This window comes from Drosophila navojoa, chromosome X (genome assembly GCF_054131105.1).
Source record: "Drosophila navojoa isolate 15081-1374.11 chromosome X, UAZ_NAV_1.0, whole genome shotgun sequence".
In the NCBI taxonomy this organism is placed as follows: domain Eukaryota; kingdom Metazoa; phylum Arthropoda; class Insecta; order Diptera; family Drosophilidae; genus Drosophila; species Drosophila navojoa.
In genome coordinates, this window is record NC_142895.1 from 31,156,075 (window position 1) to 31,178,490 (window position 22,416).

Genomic DNA, 22,416 nt, shown 5'->3' on the forward strand with positions numbered 1-22,416 from the left:
CGCACAGTCAACACTTTTTATACTCATTCACGAAAGTGAAATGAGTATATTGGTTTTGTGCAATGTCCGTTGTGGGAACCAGCGCCGAGATGCTAAACAGCAATCGACGCCTACAAAGCAGAGCCCGTTAACTCTCTTTCTTTATAATCTATTATTACCTCTCTCTCTCTATTCGGATTTAGTTTTTAGTACATTTGTGACAAGCGAAGCGGCCACATTGGAGCGGAAATATTTATATATATTATTATTTTGAAAATAAAGTGTTTTCATTGAAAGTACCGGGTTATTACGTCCGTCCATCTATCCGTCTATCAGTCTGTCCGTATGAACGCAGTCTATTTCGGCGCTATTGAAGCTAGAGAAATTTGGAACATACACTCGTGTATATCTCCGATTTATAAAGTGTTAACCTTTTCCGGATCCGCCCACTCGGGGCGTGACAAATCAGAAAATGCTGAAATTTGATATGTAGATCCGCGTCGACCACCCAAGATCACCAGCTATGGCGGATATATCTCCGCCCATTGGGGGCGCGGCAAATCGGATAAAATTGTAACTCCCAAAGCTATAAATCTAGAATGCTAAATATTTATATCAACGCCTACTAGGGGCGTGACAAATCAGACCTGAAGTGATTTCACAAATTCTGCTATATCTTAGGCACTATTGATGCTAGAGACCGGAAATTTGGTATATATACGCAGGCTGACCACCCACGGACTTATCTCCGCCCAAAAGGGGCGTGGAAAACCGCAAAAGTTGATATCTCGTACAGCTTAAGAGCTAGAAGCTTCAAATTTAGATTGTTAGGTTACCAGAAAATCGAGAAAAACTGAACTTTCTACAGTATTAGAGATAAACTTTGCTACTAAATTGCTTATGAGGTGTGAATGAGTATTCCGTAGTCGGTAACGCCCGACTGCAACGTTCTTACTTGTTTTTTGCATAATTATGTCATCATAGACGGCCGCAATTCCCTACATAGCCCGTCATCCAGCCAACACGTGGCACACGCGCCCGATCGTTGTCCTGCCGTAATGACGGTCATAGCTCCCATAGCCCCTTGCCCTGGGGCCTAGGGCCTGGAGCCTGGGGCCTGGCGCAGCGGACCACTTCGGATGGGCAGTGCTCGCTGCGCGAGCTATCAATATTATACATAAATTGAAACACGTCTTGGTACGTCAAGAATGAACAATACACTCAATTTTATTCGTGTTCATGCTAAGGACAAGCAGCAGTGAGTATGTACATACATGTATATATATATATGTAAAAGTGGTCACTCTGCGGCTTATACACGTGTGCACAAGTAAGTGAGTGAGTACGTATATGTATATCTGTGTGTGGTAGAGTGACTGGCGGGTAACTCGCGCCCTTCCGTTGTCGCTGGCAGGTTTGGCTCTAACAGCAGTTGCAATCGGCTTTGATTTATTGCCCTCGCCATCAGCATGGCCACAGTTGTTGTTGCAGTGCAGTATCAGTCATTCCGAGTTTGTCATGTCGCCTGTATTTAACAGAACTCGGAAACATTTCCACAAGCTACTATTGAGCAACAAAACACAGTTGAGAGACTTACTATTATGTTATATTTATTATATCCCAAAAAGCCTTGCTTATTAAAAGAGTCATGATATCCATTCAGCTGTAGCTCTAGTGTTAACAAACACACACACACACACGCACAGGCGATTGCGCTTGGGCTGCGCTGAAAAAAAGACCTCTTGTAATTCGTAATTCTTGGTTTTTCTGTTAAACTAACGTTAGGCTGCAAACAGTGCGTGCTGAGTCGAAGATAAAGATGAAGACGAAACGCAAGCTTCAACCGCTGCTGTTTGGACAACGAATTTTTTCGCACTATGCAACTTGTCTTGTCTTCAGCTTTGTTTGCAACCTTACACATGAGATCTCGCAGACTATTATGCATGGCGCCTTTATGTCGCTTCATGTGCGAAATTTCGTTGTTCTCTCTATTGGATTTACATTAGTTTGCTCATTTTATTTGAAGCGTGCAGACGTAAAAATGGCAAGCAACCGTTCTCATAAAACACTATCAATTTCTCAAAAACAAGACATAATAGCAGCTATTGAAAAATTTTTTTTTAGTTACATAATATTGAAATGAAAGTGTATTTAATTTACTTTTATTTTTAATAAGTTAAAATTGTTGTAATAAAGTTAAATATAAAAACCCCTTCAATTCGTATTTTGATTTCTTACACCCCGTTAAATGGAAACCTCGGTAAATCGAAAACCTCTATAATTCGTAAAAAATTCGGTTCCCTTACCATTACGAATTATCGAGACTCGACTGTAGTAAGAGAATTTATTTGGTGAATAACTTCTTTTGTGGACAAACAATCTTAATGAAATTATCGATTTTCATTTTAATTGTATAGTCAGAATGTGTGTACATTCCAAAGCGCAAGTCTCGAATACTTGAAATACGTTTTATACAAATTTGAGGAGAAGGGGGCGTGGTATCCAAAATCTGTTGATTACAAAATGTTTGTAATCATCCTATGTATATACACAGTAAATCTGAAGTCTCCAGGTCTAATAGTATTCCAATGGGGCTAAAAAAACAAAATCAAATTTTCTATTATTTTCGATAAAAAAGTTATCAGATGAGTTATCGAAAAAATACAGCAAACTCGTACTGCGTATGATATACACGAGTATGCACACAGCTCTCTAGCTCTTATATCTTCTGAGATCTCGGCGCTCATACGGACAGGACTATATCGACTCAGCTCGTCGTGCTGATCAAGAATATATATACTTTATGGGTTCTGCGATGATTCCTTCTGCCTGTTACATACTTTTTCACAAAAACATTATACCCTGATTTCTCATTTTCAATGGGTTCAGGGTATATTTAATTTCAGTTAAGATCGTTAAGTTCTTTTTTTTCTGATTATACACAGATACACAGCTAACTTAAATCTTTGTATTGCTGCCAAAGATCCACTAGAGACCATAAGGGAAAAATATATAGACGTAGCCTTTTTCAGTGAACCTCATCACTGTAGGACCTAATGGCAAACCTATGTTGTGGGTACTTTCGAATGTTCTCGTTCAATGGGCTCGTACGTGGCCGATACGGTAACTACGGTAGCAAGAGATTTTAATTCATGGGCCATAGTATGGGGTAGCCATACAACAAATGCTAGAGGCCGTTGCATGCCAAATGGTAGCTCAAATATAGAGTGCCGGTAAGAACAGCATGTTACGCCGCAAGCAGTTCACGCGAGAGCAACAAGCACACACTTTCATCATCCACACACAGTGCTTTTAACAAAACCATTATACTCTGATTTTCCATTTTCAATGGGAATTTTTAGATACAGATTGCACTATGGATAAAAGGCCCGAATTTTTGGCATAGAAGCTTGAAATTTTAAATACATACTAATACGATTTTTTTATAATTTCAGATTTTGTATTTTTAAAATAGAGCCACGCCCACACCCCTTTCGCTTATAGCGTCCATACGGTTCGCAACAAAAATTCTAATCCCAGACAAACTTTTATACGCTAACTAATCTAGAGGCATATAGTTTCAGAAGGCTCAAAACTATTTGCCTCTAGAAGTGCAATAACTTCTGTATGCAGTTCTCTTTTTTTCATTCAACGAGCTCCTTCTTTCAAACTGAGACCTTAAATAAGTGGGTCAGATAAGTCTAGTGCATTATTGAATACGCCACTTATATTATGTAATCGCCTGCACTTCTTAGCATGTGATTTTCGATCGTTTTTGTACATTTTATTTCGACTTCAGTTGCGTGCTCTCCTAAAACCCTAACTGGATACAGGTGTCCATTATTTGTTACCCATGCACCAAAATATTGTGGGGGCATTGGAGAGCAAAAATATTATATATATAATATAGTATAACAAACACAAATTGAATGCTTTCTAATACAGAACTTTAAATTTCCCAGAGTTTACCTTATGCTCCGCAAGAGATAGCAGTTAATATTATATAAAATTTTTTTAGGATTTCTTGGTCAACATTTAAAATGTTGGATACCGGCTCCAAATTCAGCAAACTCTGCAGTGCAGGTCAGATACCAGTACAGCAATTGTGAATGATTTGGCATTTGTTTAATTATGTTAAAATCTCAATAGAGTATGTAGAACACGTGCTGAAAGTTTCATTAAATTCCGTTAAATCAATCGACGTTAAACAAGTAATAAGACTCTAGTCGAGCCTGCTTACAAGGAGATACCCTGAACCCTCCAATCTGATATTCTAATCACTCTGCACTTCTTTTAGGCACACACGCACGTATTAGAACGCACTCTGCTAACTGCGCTTGAGCTGCGCTGTAGTGCACTACAGACGTGCGGACGGACAGACAGACGGACTGCCTCGCCTGGTGATTGTTACATACATTTCAACAAAACTAAACCTCACCAGGGGTGTTTAGCATTAGAGTCGCCACCAGCAACAGCTTGCTTTATATTTGTGCTGATGCTGTCCAATATTTTGTATTTGAGGTGTAAACTCAGACTGTTTTACTAGTCGTTCGATTCTGTCCAGTTCTGATTTTTTTATGTAATTGTCTCTCCTCGTAGTGCTTGTGCATAGCTAACTTGATTTGAGTATATATTCTCTTGATTTGGTTTTGCTTGTATGTTGCCTGTTGCAGTCAGTCGATCACGATCAGTACGCTAGATTTTCTTATGTTGATCTCTTGGTAAATTTTACAACCTTTTTAGCTAGCAGCGTGATTCTCATTGCAGTTGGCAATAGTTGTTGCTTGATTTTTATACCCTGCCCCATTGAAAATTTGAAATTATTTACATTCCATCAGCAATTTAGTAGCTAAGTTTAGCTCTAATACTGTAGAAAGTTCAGTTTTTCTCGACTTGCCACGCCCCTACTGGGCGTAGACACTTCATTTTTGCCCGGCTCATAGAACAAGCTAACGGTAACCTAAATTCAAATTCTTACGCTAAAGAAATGTGAAAATTACAGGGTATTTTTCGATATGCCACTCCCCATAATAATTATTTTTGGGAAGTCGATAGAGGAGATTATTGAATTTGAAGCTTCTAGCTCTTAAGCTGACGAGATATCAACTTTTGCGGTTTTCCACGCCCCTTTTGGGCGGAGATAAATCCTTGGGTGGTCAGCCTGCGTATATATACCAAATTTCCGGTCTCTAGCATCAATAGTGTCTCAGATATAGCAGAATTTGTAAAATCACTTCACTTCAGGTCTGATTTGTCACACCCCTAGTAGGCGTTGATATATAATTTTATCACCTATATATAAAGAATCGAAACATTAATTCACGTGCAAAAGTTTAGCATTCTAGATTTACAATTTTGGAAGATACAGATTTATCCGATTTGCCATGCCCCCAATATGCGGAGATAAATCCGCTATAGCTGGTGATCTTGGGTGGTCGACGCGGATCTACATACCAAATTTCAGCTTTCTAGCTCTTCAACTAACATGATTTCTGGCATATCAGAAAGTGCATTTTTCGATTTGCAATGCCCCTAGTGGACGGATTCGGAAAATTTCAACATTTTATAAATTTGAGATACACATGTTCTAAATTTCAAGTCTCTAGCTTCTATAGCACCGAAATAGACAGCGTTCATACGGACAGACGGACATCGCCGTAAACCAATATACTCATTTCACTTTCGTGAATAGTTATTCAACATTATCTACCAGAAAGCCAACATATTGGCCAAATGATCTGTATAAGATCCCAGATTTACTGGATTTAAGTGTGTATTCTGGACTACCGCAGAACAATTTTAAAATAGAGGAGAATTTCGATCTGAGCTCTGATCATTCACCAATTATTGTGACCTACGGATCTACAGTTTGTTTCAAGCAGAGACCTTACAGGAAAAAAAAATGCAAAAACAAACATAAATGTATTTAAGAACTGGCTTGAAGAACGAACTAGTCTAGACATACCACTAAACTATATACGGATATTAAAAAAAATGTTTAAAAGCTCTAGCTCTTATATCTTCTGAAATCGACGCGTTCAACATACGGAATGACAGGCGGACAGAGCTAAGTCAACTCAGCTCATCGCCCTGACCAAGAATAGATATGGTTTGTGGGATCTGCCACGCCTCCTTCTGCTTGTTACATACATTTCAACACGCCCTGTTGCCGCTGGGGCATGAAAAAGGTTAAAAGTGTGCCTGTGTTTATTAAAACAATTGCCAGCTGGATGTGAAGCGTATGAGCAAAACGACATGGGAGTATGTCAGTGGCTAACCATAGTTTGTTTGCCCCTTATTTCATTTTGCATTTTGCAACATATGCTCAATGGTAAAGCTAAGAAACTCATCAATTGATTTTCGCTTCTCTATTTTCAGTTTATTGGCATCAATAATGGTCAGCACAACATTGACAACATTGGCTGGACAAACAACTAGTAGCACTAATCATCATCACCATCATCATCAGCAGCAGCACCTGCAGCCACATCACCAACAACAGCAACCGCCTCATAACAGCAGTACCGGTAGCAGCAATAGCAGCTACCAGCGCCTGAAAGCCCCATCACCTACAGTCGCAGCTGGTGCTCAGCAGCGCAATCATTACGCGCACGGCGGATTGGAAAACGACTGTGACAGCAGCAACACCTCCAACAGCAATAGCGGCTATCAACAACAGCAGCCATTGAATTTATCACAAGCGCTGCTCTCGCCTTCGCCACCGCTGGACGATCAAATAAATTTGCTATTTCCCAAGTGCCGACCCAAACAACAACAGCAACAGCTGTCGAGCAGTAGCAATCGACAGCAACATGAAGCCAGTGTTGATGTAAATTTGAACAACACAACAGTAGCAGCAGCAACAGCAGAGATAACTGGAAGCAGCCCACCCATTGTCACGTCCATCAGCACGCCTAGCTACTATAAAAGTGTGAACATAATAACACAGTCTCCTCCACCGCATTCAACTTCGTCCCGCTCATCGGAGTCGCTGTCATCGGTCACGCCGCGCATATCGACAAATCCATTTTTGTGCGCACCACTGACATTACCAACACCGCCAGCTTTTACAGCGAATGGTGGCGATACGAACGTCGACGGTATTCTATTAACAGAGGACGAGGGATTACTCAAGCCACCAGAGCAGCAACAGTTTATTGAAGAATCGGTGCCACAGACGCCATATCCCGCATCCTTCTACTATCACACGGGCGATACAAGGCGTAGCCACAGCTATACAAATATGCCGCGAAAACGGAATAGCGCCTTATCAGTCAACAGGCAACACCAACATCATGCGCTACTCAACGCCTCCAGCAACAACAGCAGCAGCAACAACATCGGAAACGGAACTACATCAAACAGTCAAAATCCGTTTATCAAGGAGAACTACTGGGAGCCGCCCACTACACGTGCTAGCTCGTTGTTGAAATCGCCTACGGATTATCATGATGAGTATCAACAGAAGAAACGGCAAGAACAGCAGCAGCAGCAGCAACATCACGAACAACAGCATATGTACGCCTCGGCACGACGAGCCTATCATCAACAAAGGGAACAACTTGCGCCTCAATTATATAGCATCGGACAGAGGCAAATGCAAACACAAGCTCAGTCGCAAACGCAAACGCAGTCGCAATCGCAATCGCAATCTCAGTCACAACCGGAGAACATTCAAGCGCCACGCTCCTTACGTGCGGGTCGCAGTCCCGTTACTCGCAACTTGTCAGCTGCTGCTTTTGATACGCAGCAGCAGCCGACGCTTAGCACCAGCAATCCGTGCGCCGAGGGGCTAACTCCATTGGCTAGCCACTATCTGTATGGCAGCAAATTGTCCCTAGATCAGCATCCAACCGATTGTGAGCCGCGTGAGCAGCATAAGCAAAGGTTGCGTGAAGAACGTGAACGCGAAAGAGATAGGGAACGAGAACATGAACAATTGCTGCTAGAACAACAACAGCAACGGCATCTGCAACTGCAAGATGCGCATACAACTCGCGATAACCACTTGACCCACCTTGCTTCAGCACAAAAACAGCAGCAGCAACAATGTAAACGTCACGTCAACAGCAATGATCGAGATCATCGATTGATTAACAGCATTGCCAATGAATCAACTGTCAGCAGCTATGGAGTAGCCGATACCTCAGAGAGTTGGCAACGTAAGTAGCTGACAGCATCAACATAACTTTCGGTTTTGATCAACAAACAATTAGATTCTTCATAGGCATATACTTAATTAATCTAATCTATGCCTGAGTACATTTTTCCAGCTTGTCGTCCTTCCCTCTTTGGGGAATTTATATACTAATAATATTATGCTTCAATTGTAATAATTCAATAACATGTATGAGTTAATTCAACTGCCTTTATGCCTTCAAGTCCTACCGGTCTATTAGCTTGCATTTAATGGGGATGACCACGAATTCATTAAATTAAATTAAAATCATGTATTAATTTCCTGACCAAAAAGTTTCTGAGGTCCAAAATCAGTTCCAAACTAATTCCAAAATTTAATTCAATATTAACTCCAATATTAATTGCGAGCTATTCCTTCGCCACTCATTCTCATGTTTTTTCAACAGATTTACGGGTAACGACCAAATCGAACGCCCTACTGCCAGGGGAGATCAAAAGCAGCAAGCAGCAAACAGCTAACAAAACCCAGCCAGGCAGCCAAGATCACGCTCATATCATGTTTGAGCCAGCTACGCGACGCATGGTGGATGATGACGAAGCCTGGCAGCTGGAAAGCAACTACACGCTGGCCGTTGAGTCGCGTCATGGCATCATAGGTGAGTAGGCCAATCATGCACATATATTTATGTATATATTAAAACAGCTGATCAACTGGTCTCACAATACCGCAGAATACGAGGGCTCCCCAAGACGCATTGGCGTTGCGATGAGCAACAGTTCCGCTGAAGACGAGCCTGAGCCACCAGCTGACACAATAAAAGCAACTGCAACTACGCCAACAATGGCACTTCTGCAGCCCATCAGTTGCAGTACAATTGGAGCCAACTCCTTCCAGAAGACATCGGCTCGTACAGCACTTGCTGCGCTTGCCCAGTGCCAGCCGTCGCAACAGCCACAGGCATATCCTGTTCGCCCCGGCTTCCCACAGGTAAGGTTCGCCATTTTTAAAATCCCTTCAGTTTTCATTTATTATTGCATATATTCTTGCAGCGCATACTATCGTCACCGCGTGAGCTGCACAGCAGCTCCCCCATACAGCCGCAGCAACAGCATTATAACTATGGTAGTAACCATAGCAATAATAACAACAACAACAAGGCAGGATGCAGTGACAACAATGCCGAAGATACAAGTAATGATGTCTCTGAAATTGGCACCATATCCGACTTAACTACGCCAGAGGCACTCATTACGGCCACGCCCAACGAACTCACGAGCTGTGCGGCCACTTCACCGCCACCCGAAGCACCAACACCAACCGCGATAGCAGCAACAACCACGTTGGCGGGAACCACAACAACAGAAATTGCCAGCAACTCTTCGGCCATCGATACAACTCCAGGTCCATTAGGCCTGCACACCAAATCTTCAACATTTGATTACCTCTACGAATTTTCGGAGACGCGCAAAGTACTAGAAGAGTTCTTCAAGTGTCCGTCGAACGACGAACAGCCCATTTTGGAGAATGGCAGCGATGTGGACAGTATTGTACGTATACAAGAAATTATAAAGTTAGAGCGCTCTAAGCAAAACTGCTCAACTAGTCTGCTCAACCCTGCAAAGAGCTGATGTTCAAATATCTTTACACATACATACACATGCACACACATACACCCAGCGAGGTGACAATTACATTATAATTTGTTTATTTGCCAAAGCACAAATCTAAAGTTTATTTGAAATACGTTCTTTGTAAGTTTGATTGAAGGGGGTGGTATATATGTGTATATATAGTATTTAACCTGAATCACAGTATAATTAAACTTTGAATTTGTATTTATGCAGGACATACAATACGAATTTCACAGAAACTTTGAACGTGACGAGGAGGAGGATCTGGATGGCGACGCAGAGGAAGGTGACGAAAACGAGGAGATAGAGGACGAGGATGATCATATCGAACAGGATTATCGTCAGCAACATCAACAAGTACAATTGATGCAACAGCCACATACATCCGATCGCCATGTCTATGGCACGTACACACAGTCGCAGTTACAACTACAGGCGCAGCTGCAATCACGGCCCGCACAGATGCCACGACATTACAGCGGCAGTCCATTAATGCGGGACTTTGACTTTTTCCTTGAATCAGCAAGTCGCAGCAGCGGCGAACGAGAGGGCGAACAGGATGGGCTCAACCACAACCAGTTACTCAGCACCGGTAGTGGCAGCGGCTTGGGTCAAAGCGGTGGCCAGGGCGTGAGTGTTGGCTTGACCGGCACTCATAATTATCGCTACTCGCCGGAGACCACCGACTATGATTCCAACTGCGGCGACCTTGACAGTAAATATCTTGCTATTAGTCTATCCTACAAGTACTATAGCATTTACTTTCCAATCTGAATCACAGGCCTCTCAGGCGAGATGAATGGCGGCGTGTCCACATCTTGTTCAAACTATGCCAAGTACTATTCCTCGGCTATGCCCGTTTTGGAGGATGGCCTCTCCTCGGGACACACAAGTGACACAGAGAACAATAATAACAAGAACCAAATACAGCTAGGTGTCCAAGCAAATGCGGGTCAGGGTCAGGGTCAGGGTCAGGGTCAGGGTCAGGGTCAGGGTCAGGGTCAGGGTCAGGGTCAGGGTCAGGGTCAGGGTCAGGGTCAGGGTCAGGGTCAGGGTCAGGGTCAGGGTCAGGGTCAGGGTCAGGGTCAGGGTCAGGGTCAGGGTCAGGGTCAGGGTCAGGGTCAGGGTCAGGGTCAGGGTCAGGGTCAGGGTCAGGGTCAGGGTCAGGGTCAGGGTCAGGGTCAGGGTCAGGGTCAGGGTCAGGGTCAGGGTCAGGGTCAGGGTCAGGGTCAAGGTCAGGGTCAGGGTCAGGGTCAGGGTCAGGGTCAGGGTCAGGGTCAGGGTCAGGGTCAGGGTCAGGGTCAGGGTCAGGGTCAGGGTCAGGGTCAGGGTCAGGGTCAGGGTCAGGGTCAGGGTCAGGGTCAGGGTCAGGGTCAGGGTCAGGGTCAGGATCAGAATCAGGATCAGAGTCAAGGCAATCTCAGCACAGGCACCAGCATTGGCGGCGGCATTTCCATGCTAATGGATATGCAACGGATCTCAGCTAACAACAGCCTAAACAGCATGCACAACCTGACCGTCTCCATAGACAGCAACGAGGTCGGCCATCAGCTAAGTCACACGAGTCCCAGTAAAGGACAACACCAGCAGCAACCATCACTGCTGTCACACCAACGAGAACTGCTCGGCCAGAGCCCCAGCAGCAATAGCAATAGCAAAGTGTTTAAGAACATAGATCCAGAGTTGGACTCCCTCTACTCTATCAGTAAGTAAATAAAAAGAAATGAGTTTATTTATTAAAAATACTTAAAGATAAGCTGTGAATATATTACCTTAAAAACTGCAGTCAATCAATATTATTCTTCTCAATGCTTCACAGGTGTTTTCCATCGTCCAGACATGGTGCAGATGACGCCGCCGCCACCAGCGCCAGCACCGCATCGCAAGCCGAATTGCAACACCGATGTTGATCTGCTGCAAATTATCGGGCAGAGCAGTAAGGCCATCGAGTCGACGTTGCAACGTAGCTCACCAACAGCCTGCATAGGCGATGGTAGTGGCACTGCAAAGCCACGTAGCGTTGGTAGCAATTGTAGCAGCAATAGCGTGGGCGGTAGTGGAACTAGTAGTGCTGGTGGGGCTGGCGGACCACCACACATACCAGAAAGGAGCAACATGCAGCCTGTGCAACGCTCGCCATCGCCTGTAATGAGCTCGCCCGTATGGCTGTCACGGCATCTGGAAGGAAGTGATGGCAAGGCACTGCTCGAATCGAGCTCCGACAACCACTCGAAGAATCACAGTGCTGATGAAGAAGATGTGGACACGGATCTCGAAACGGATCGCCTACTGGGCCATCAGCGTCTGGACGACCAGGGCTATTACAATGAGAACAAAAGCTGGGATCGCAAGCCACGGAGCTCTTTGCTATCCAAAATATCGCCCAAGCAACAGCAGACGCCCAGCACTAAGATGCGTAACGGATATAATGCATTACTCAGCTCTACTCCCGAACTGCCACCGCCGGTTCCTCCAAAGAGCTCGACCAGCCTAAGCGGATCGGGGGCTAGCAAGCTGCTCGATCTGGTCGGTGGTAGTATCGGTGTCGGAATTGGCGTCGGTATTAGCGCAGGAACCGCACAGCGCAGCGATTCACGCAACTCTTCAGAGCACAGCCATAAATCACCTATAAATGTATCCGGTGCTGGGCATGATATATGTGGCTTGACAGCCACAACAGCTGCTGATGTAATAGCCTCTGCTGTGGTAGCTGCTGGCGTAGTACCGTCTAACGGTAGTCCCGACAATGGCGGAGACTTGGAGCGGTCGGCTACGGGTATTGCCAAGGCAAACACGGAAAGTGAGGGCAATGGCGCGGGCGTTGTGGCTGTTGCCAGCGGTGTAGCCAATGCTGTTATAAGTAATGGCACTAGCAACATCACCGGCTCCGCCAACATTAATAATAACAACAACAACAACGTTGCCATTGGCAGCAACAACAGTAGCGGAAGCGGCGCGGGCAGCAACAGCGGCGAGAAAAAAGTGAAAAAGAGTAAGAGCAAAGAAGGTAAATGTTTTGGGTATATCTGTCGTTCAATTGTGGCAATTTTAGACATCAATATCAAAATCTATATACGCTGTTACTCTTCATTGCTCAAGCAGAACGAGCCATAACAGCATAGAACAGCAAAGAAAAACTGAAAACAAGACCAAAATATATACTAGTTTCGGTATGCCGAAACTGTTATACCCTTGCCGTAGCATAGGTTATTAAATAAAAAATAGTCTTAAAAACATTACTATGCGGCTAAAACTATTATCGACAGTATACATACCTTTTCATATACCTTTCGTGAGTACTACAAAGTAAACAAGTAAGAAAACTCTAGTCGAGAGTGCTCGACTAGATACTACCCTGAACAAAACTAATAAAAACGCACATATAGTATGGCTAAAATTTCAATTTCGATTTTTATAAAAAATATAAGAGAAATAGAAAACTCATTTAATTAAATCTATAAATATTTTGAAACAATTAAAAAATAAACATCAAGTGCGGCGGTCCGGAATCGAACCCTGGACTTCTCGATTGAGCTTCCCACCGGTGATCAGGACGCCACTTCACTCTTTAAAAATGTGGTGGCAAAACTGACAGCGCCATCTAGCAGAACTAAACGAAACTAACTGCTGATGTGATTCTAAGAATGTGCTAGAAGAAGTTTGAATGTCCTGATCAAGAATATACATATGTATATACTTTGTGGCGTCTGCCACGCTTCCTTCTGCCTGTTACATAATTTTAACAAAAACATTATACCCTGATTTCCCATTTTTAATGGGTTCAAGGTATAACAAATAAGAAAGCTCTAGTCGAGACTGCTCGACCAGGATATCTCCTAGTCCCCCCTGAACCCCCCAAGCACACATACATATGTACATATGTACATATGTACGTATGTACATACATATGCATCAACACTCACGCATAGCTGCGCTTGGGCAGCGCTGCAGTATGGGCAATAATACGAGAATTTATTTGTTGAATAATTTATTTTGCGTAATCATATGGTGAACATGTACATACATATGTTCATTCCAAAGTACAAGTCTCTAGTACTTGAAATACGTTAATTACAAAATGTTTGTATTCATCATATGTATATACACAGTAAATCTGAAGTATCTAGGTCTGAAAGTGTTCAAATGAAGCTCTAAAACAAAAATCAATTTTTCGACTATTCTCGATAAAAAAGTTTTCGGGGGAGTTATCGAAAAACTATGATATATTATACACGAGCAGCTCTTATAGCTCTTATATCTTCTGAGATCTCGGCGTTCATATGAACAGACAGACCAGCTAGAGTCTTCAAATTTTTAATATATATTGAGATGCATTTTATACAATTTCGGCTTTCGTTAAAATTTACCACTCCTTTATCCGCCCCCTCACTAACACCTTTGTGAATGGCGCTGAGCTTCGGAATACATAACATTTGAACATATGATTACGATCTGAAAATTTCATTAAAATTGTGTAGAAATTAAATTATTCAACAAATAAATTTTTATAATATTGCCCACACCACAGCCCAAGCGTAGTCGCAGAGTGATTAGAATATCAGATTGGAGGGTTCAGGGTATCTCCTTGTCGAGCAGGCTCGACTAGAGTCTACGTACTTGTTTTAATGTATATGCGTTCTATATCTAATGTTAGTTGTTATAGATAGAGCTATCGAATATTTTTAATATATCGATATATTTTCAACAATCCTAGTTGTAGATCCTACTATAAACATATAGTATGTATGTATGTATATATTTTATTAGCTTTGGAAGTGCAGCAACACACACGTCCTCGCGACATTTATATGTACCCAGAATATACGATTTCACATATAACTTGGTTTACTAATCGATTTATTCTGTTCCATCAACAACAACAAAAACACTCATTCGACTGATAGGCGGTGCAGTGCTCATCGAAGGCGTTCTATTTCGGGCTAAATACTTGGGCTCCACGCAGTTGGTTTGCGAGGGTCAACCCACAAAATCAACACGAATGATGCAAGCTGAGGAAGCCGTGTCTCGCATCAAGGTGAACAACCTACATATATTACCTACAATTAACTTAAGCATAAACAAAAGTATGATAAAGTATGATATAAGATAAGCGATATATATGTGGCTTCCTTACTTATGTGGATAGCCCGCAAAGCCACATAAATTTCATTATATGTATTACTTACTCTCTTTTATCATTGTTCAATGAATCTCTTAGTGCTAGTTTAGTTTTGTTAAGGTTTAACCTAGGCTCAACTTTAAACATTCATTACAATCATTTCGTCCTGCTTCTTGATATATATACATGCAAATTTGTAATTGCCTGATTTGATTTTGACTTTCGTATACAAAACAAGAAAGAAAGCTCTAGTCGAGACTGCTCGACTACGAGATCCCCTGAACCCTCCAAGCAACTGATATTTCAATAATAATTAGCAAACACACACACACACACACACACACACACACACACACACACACACACACACACACACACACACACACACACACACACACACACACACACACACACACACACACACACACACACACACGCACACACACACACACACGCACACACACACACACACACACACACACACACACACACACACACACACACACACACACACACACACACACACACACACACACACACCACACACACACACACACACACACACACACACACACACACACACACACACACACACACACACACACACACACACACACACACACACACACACACACCACACACACACACACACACACACACACACACACACACACACACACACACACACACACACACACACACACACACACACACACACACACACACACACACACACACACACACACACACACACACACACACACACACACACACACACACACACACACACACACACACACACACACACACACACACACACACACACACACACACACACACACACACACACACACACACACATACACACACACACATACATACATACACGCATACAAACAAACACACGCACACACACACACGCATACAAACAAACACACGCACACACATACACTTACAAACAAACACACGTAACCACACACACTCCCATATACAGGCGATTGCGCTTGGGCTGCGCTGCAGTGTTGGCAATATAATGAAAACTTATTTGTTGAATAATTTAATTTCTAGACGTACGATCGTAATGAAACTTTCAGAACGTAATCACAAGTCTCTAGTATTTGATATCCGACAAGATGAGGGTGAGGGGGTGAATTTAGGGGTGGGGGGTAAATTTTAACAAAAACCGAAATTGTATAAAATACATCTTAATATACATTTTAAATTTCGAGACCCTAGCTTGAAAGGTGTAGGATATATACATTTTTTATCGATAAAAAAGTATCGGAATGAGTTATCGTTTTTTAGTGATAAACTCGATATGCGCGTGATATATACGGACATTTTAAAAAAAAGTCTCTAGCTCTTATATCTTCTGAAATCGACGCGTTCATACATACGGACGGACGGACGGACGGACAGGGCCAAATCGACTCAGCTTGTCGCCCTGATCAAAATATATATACTTTGTGGGGTCTGCCACGCCTCCTTCTGCCTGTTACATACTTTTAACAAAACCATTATACCCTGATTTCCCGTTTTCAATGGGTTCAGGGTATAAAAAGGTCACTTTATGATATTAATTATTTGACTTAATATTCTAACAATCGATTCTATTATAAATATGTATCAGTATTAATTTCAATTCCAATTTTTAGCATACAAAAAATAAGATAGATCTATTATTTAACTTTTGTTGTATATGAACAGAAACGGTTTGAAAATATTTTCTTCTATTTTTTCGGGCATCTTTAACCTTTATATAAATTTACAGCGATCGACTAGGAAGAGATACCTGGATCCTAGCGGATAGCTAATATTTCAATAGTATTAAGCTTCTTTAATAAATGCATAACAGCAACACTCAATACACACATATAATTGGGTTTTTTACGTAACAGGTGCTTTCAAGGAAACGACTATAGCTATTACAATATTCTAGGTGTACTTTCCGAACGTTAATTTTATAGCGTAATAATAACATCCCATGCAATAATTGTCTTAGCTGAAGTCCAAGTCTCTACTAAATGAAATGGGGCTTCAATAAAATTTTAGCAATTGGTAGCAGGTAGCAGGTATCCGATTTCAATAATTATATATATATTCACTCAATTTAATATTACATATATTCATTTTACCGGTTCGTATAAAATTTTCGAAACAATAATTCATTAAATTGATAAGTTACTTATTTAGTTAACTATGGCTAGATATATTTGAAGATGAACAATCATGAACAGTTTGTATAATTTTTTCCATACATCAATTTGTCGCCATGTACATTGACGCAACAACCCAATCTACTTTTGAATGTGATGAATTTGCTAAACGAACTCACGTTATGCCATCCATATAAAATCGCATACAAAAGGCTCTGGTAAGTAGTATTAAGAATAATTTATTTAAGCTGAACATATATATGATCTATTTTGCTGCAAATTAAACAAGTCTTTGGGCGAAACACTATGGAAACTCTGTATTACGACAACCGATATATGGACTTAACCTATATATACTTTAACTATTCTAAACAGGCACCGGATGGCGATGTTCAGCCTAGTACAGAGGTGGATTTGTTCATCTCGACGGAAAAAATAATGGTGCTAAACACCGATCTCAAGGAGATTATGATGGATCATGCGCTGCGCACTATTTCATATATAGCCGACATTGGGGATTTGGTCGTACTGATGGCTCGTAGACGTTTCGTGCCGCAGGATATTGATGATGCACCAAAACCAAATCGCACACCCAAAATGATATGCCATGTGTTTGAGAGCGACGAGGCGCAGTTCATAGCACAGTCAATCGGGCAGGCCTTCCAAGTGGCGTACATGGAGTTCTTAAAGGCCAATGGCATTGAGGATCACCGGTTTGTTAAGGAAATGGACTACCAGGAAGTGCTTAACAGCCAGGAAATCTTTGGTGATGAGCTCGAGATTTTCGCCAAAAAAGAGTTACAAAAAGAGGTAGTTGTGCCCAAGGCCAAGGGCGAAATACTTGGAGTGGTTATTGTCGAAAGCGGCTGGGGCTCCATGCTTCCCACAGTCGTCATTGCGAATCTAATGAGCTCTGGGGCTGCGGCACGTTGCGGCCAATTGAATATCGGCGATCAGCTAATCGCCATCAACGGACTGAGTCTGGTCGGTCTGCCGCTCTCCACCTGCCAAACATACATCAAGAATACCAAAACCCAGACCGTTGTCAAATTCACAGTTGTGCCCTGTGCACCAGTCGTCGAGGTCAAGATCAAGCGGCCCGAGACCAAATATCAACTCGGATTCAGCGTCCAAAATGGAGTGGTAAGTGCTGAAAACATTTAATTACAATAATAGTAGTTTTGATTGATTCACTTCCTCCGATCTGCCTGGAGACACATTGACTTATTCTGTAACTAATTGACAGACTGACTACCTGACGAAACATGGGATTAATGGACTCATAACTTGCCTGATTGAGTTCGTAATCGTACTGATTTCATAAACGAAGAAGAATATCTTGCTGACAACAAGAATCCCATACATTTAGATAAATCTTTAACTACTTAAGTTGTATTTATATATTATTTTATATTACCTGAAATAAGACAATCTAATTATGTCCATTTATTCATTACATACGACACAAATCAAAGACTTAGCGTGGTAATAAATGAATTATCAGCTGTTTCGAATTTATTTAACTTAATTCCTGCCCATGCACTATGGTCTATAATAAATAATTTTTTTTCGGCGTAAAGTTGAAAAATTTAGTTGTATGATCCGAAATTCATTTTACACTCTTGCAAACTGGACGAAACATATTTTTAGTAGAATTAAAAGAAATATTTTTTGTTTGCTATTCTATTCAATTGCTTACTTATTCAGATTTCATTATCTTCTTCATCTCATTTATTATTTTTATTATCCCCATCGTCATCAGAATCACACTGCAGCTCTTTTTCACTTGAATTTTCCAAATTTATGTAGTAGTTAGACGTATGCTTAAGCATGAACCGTTCAAGCATATATGTATGTATGTGTGCAGTTGTATTTGGGTAGATATTCATGAATGTAACTTTTAAGTTACTGAATTCTATACTCAGTCACGAAAAGGTTTTTCGGCAATCTTCTTCTTGTCTGTCCGTCTGTTAAAGTTTTAAAAGTTTCCCGGTCCGCCCATTAGGGGTGTGGCAAATCGGAAAATGCATTAGTTAAGTTACTAGTAACCTCCTCTATCGATTACCCAAAAAAATAGGGGCGTGGTATATCGAAAAATATCCTGTAATTTTCACATTTTTTGAGCGTAAGCATTCAAATCTTACAGTTAGGTTACCGTGCTGTTAGCTCGTGCTAAGAACTGACCAAAGGTGCCTGTGCCAGTAGGTGTGTGGCAAATCCGGAACAACAGAATTTTCTACAGTATTTTATGAATACTTTGAGGATCTAAGTTTTGTGTTATGTAGTAACACTAACCAGAGAACACATAGACTAGACAACTAGTGGAAAGCTTTTTGCACGCTTTTTCTGGGACTTTAGCGCCCCAGACGGCTTTGAATTCGCTCGGCGAATTACTTTTAGGCTCGAGCAACGAAAATATACGAAAGCACAATCATTTCGCTTCACGCGCTCGACCGAGATGGTCAAATGTTGAACAAAAGATCCCTCTATGCTCAATGTTTTCCTTGCTCTCTCTTTCTCGATGCTCTCTGCTCTCTCAAATGTGTATATGTGTGTATGCATGTGAGCACAAGCAGCAGCTCACGAAAATTGTTCAACATTTGACCATCTCGGTCGAGCGCGTGAAGCGAAATGATTGTGCTTTCGTATATTTTCGTTGCTCGAGCCTAAAAGTAATTCGCCGAGCGAATTCAAAGCCGTCTGGGGCGCTAAAGTCCCAGAAAAAGCGTGCAAAAAGCTTTCCACTAGTTGTCTAGTCTATGTGTTCTCTGGTTAGTGGTAGTAAGTAGTTTTTCAGAAAATTGATATGCGTTCTCCGTGTTTTGTGGACAATAACTAATAAGCTGTTTCCTGCTGAAAGCAACTAATTGATCCAGATTGTACTTTCGAGTCTAATCTTGAATGGAAAATTAAAAACCCATCCCCATTTGTCGCTATTTTAACATTTAACGGAGATGTATATTTATTTTCGAAATTTCAAGTCTCTAGCTTCAATAGCGCTGAAATAATCTGCTTTCATAAGACAGACATTCACTTTCGTGAATGAGTATAACAACTAAATCTGGACCATAGTGCAATGGTTAATATTCAATTCTCACAGAAGGAAAGCTTGGGTGTGCGTGTTAAGATGTATGGACTGACAATATTTCACTTATAGATCTGCAGTCTTCTCCGTGGTGGCATTGCGGAGCGAGGAGGGGTTCGTGTCGGTCATCGAATCATCGAGATCAACAACCAGAGCGTGGTGGCTGTGCCGCACGAGAAGATCGTCAATTTGCTGGCCACATCGGTGGGCGAGGTAAGAGCAGAGCACGGAAATGCTTGAATCTGTAATTCTAATGCATTCGTTATCATTAACAGATCCTCATGAAAACGATGCCCACTTCAATGTTTCGCTTGTTGACAGGCCAGGAAAACCCCATATACATTTAAACTATGTCTATCGATAGGCAATAAGAACCTTCTTATTAGCTATCGATTGTGCACGCTTTGTTTTGTTTGCTGTTTTAATATTTTTTTTTACATATTATTTATTTATTTATTTTATTGACTACTCTAGATTAAATATTACAGTGGGAAAGAGTTACAAAATATATATGTATGTATGTACATATATTCAACGAGAAATAACAAGAGTAAATATTTTGTTCCAGTACATGAACTGCAAGCAAATAACAGATATGTATGTATATGTACATATGTATACCTACAAACATTACCAAAAAAAAATTTAAAAAAAAAATAAATAAAAAAATAAAAGTCCAAAAGTAAGGTTATTGAAAATGAGTGAATTTCCACGCCAGTTTGCAAAGCTTAGAACACTAGCACTAACCATAGAACACTAGTTAATAACAAGCAGGGAATTTGTTGCAACTCCCTTGCGATTGTTGGGGAAATACATAAATGAAAAAATATATCCATATGTATGTATATTTATTACCAATATAAACACGATGACCTTTTTATGAAAACGTCCTTAGCATCGTACAGAACACAGTGAAAGTTAAGGTGTTTGCCAACCTCTTACGCACTGACTATCGTGCCCGCTTTTAATATCACATACATAAATACCGTTGAATATGCATTTTCAGGAAAAAATGCGCGCAAGAAAGCTTCATGGCACATCAGAAATACATATACATATAATACATTGCTTAAAGCTTTAACACATGCAGATATTTAACTGCGATTTATATAAAAAAAAAAAAATAAATAAAAAAAAAAAAAATATATATATATATATATATATATATATATATATATATATATATATATATATATATATATATATATATATATATATATATATATATATATATATATATATATATATATATATTTAGTATATATACATATATGCTAAATCACCATATTGTATAAAAAGAATCAAGGGGTGGAGGAGGGTCGGGGCTAATCGTATATATGATGTATACATATATGATATTTATGTAACTATACATATATTTAACATATACATACATACATATTTTCCATCAGCCTTAGCACATACATATATGTATGTATGTACATACATATGTATACATATAATAAATGTCTATATACAGCAAGTGTGTATAAGATACATCCTAATACTCAATGTAAAGCGCTTTACAGATTTTTGGCCTAAAAATTGACCTTGACTTGAGCCGCTTTAGCTATATATGTACATACTTATGTATATTTATTTTCCGACTCTCAAACTCTTGTGGACTTGGTTAAATTATAAAGCTTACCACTACACAGACACAGAAATACACACACGCCCACACAGCTATTGATACTAGGCGCTTCGATTTCAACCATTTTCGTCCAAACATTGTGCTACTACTCTTTAAATAAGTTGATAGAATGAAAAATGTAAAACCAAAGTAAATAATAAATTATATATATATATATATATATATATATATATATATATATATATATATATATATATATATATATATATATATATATATATATGTATATCCGATAAGCAAACATATATTGGCATGATGTAATATACTCGCTCGACAAAAATAAAAAATAGAAAGAAGATAACTGAATGTAATTAACTATTTATATTGAATAATAACAATGTGTTTAAAATATAGAGAAATTTTCAAGTGACATGTTTGCATTTTGGCTTGATCCGGTTGACGGGGTTGCCATGCCCACGCCCACCAACACAACAAAAAAATTAAATTTAATAAAAATTGAAAACCAAAATATATTCAAACATATATATACACACATAAATAAATCAATATATGTATATGTATATTTATGTAGCTTTATACAGCTTCAGCCGGCTAAGGCGCATACAGCAGTGAGTCAAAACCAAAAAGATACACTGAAATAGTAAAAACTAACGCAGCAGCAACTATTATAGGAAACATATAAACAAATATA

The 22,416-nt window shown here is 40.5% G+C and overlaps 1 protein-coding gene across 3 annotated transcripts in view; it reads left to right on the forward strand.

Moving 5' to 3' along the window:
- The window catches only part of X11Lbeta (amyloid-beta A4 precursor protein-binding family A member X11Lbeta), a 152,493-nt gene extending 131,323 nt beyond the window's left edge, over window positions 1–21,170 (forward strand). For 2 of the 3 annotated variants that reach the window (XM_089264594.1, XM_089264595.1), the window contains 9 exons: window positions 6,358–8,141; window positions 8,565–8,774; window positions 8,850–9,106; window positions 9,169–9,666; window positions 9,964–10,465; window positions 10,532–10,744; window positions 11,165–11,455; window positions 11,570–12,757; window positions 14,655–15,380. In XM_089264594.1, coding sequence (XP_089120720.1) covers window positions 6,374–8,141; window positions 8,565–8,774; window positions 8,850–9,106; window positions 9,169–9,666; window positions 9,964–10,465; window positions 10,532–10,744; window positions 11,165–11,455; window positions 11,570–12,757; window positions 14,655–14,860 — 5,133 coding nt within the window. In that variant the 5' untranslated portion in view covers window positions 6,358–6,373 and the 3' untranslated portion in view covers window positions 14,861–15,380. Of the gene's footprint in view, window positions 1–6,357; window positions 8,142–8,564; window positions 8,775–8,849; window positions 9,107–9,168; window positions 9,667–9,963; window positions 10,466–10,531; window positions 10,745–11,164; window positions 11,456–11,569; window positions 12,758–14,654; window positions 15,381–17,237; window positions 17,244–17,400; window positions 18,169–20,182; window positions 20,324–20,385 lie in introns of those variants that run through there. The other variant, XM_089264596.1, reaches the window with a different exon arrangement.
- The last annotated feature ends 1,246 nt before the right edge of the window (window positions 21,171–22,416 follow it).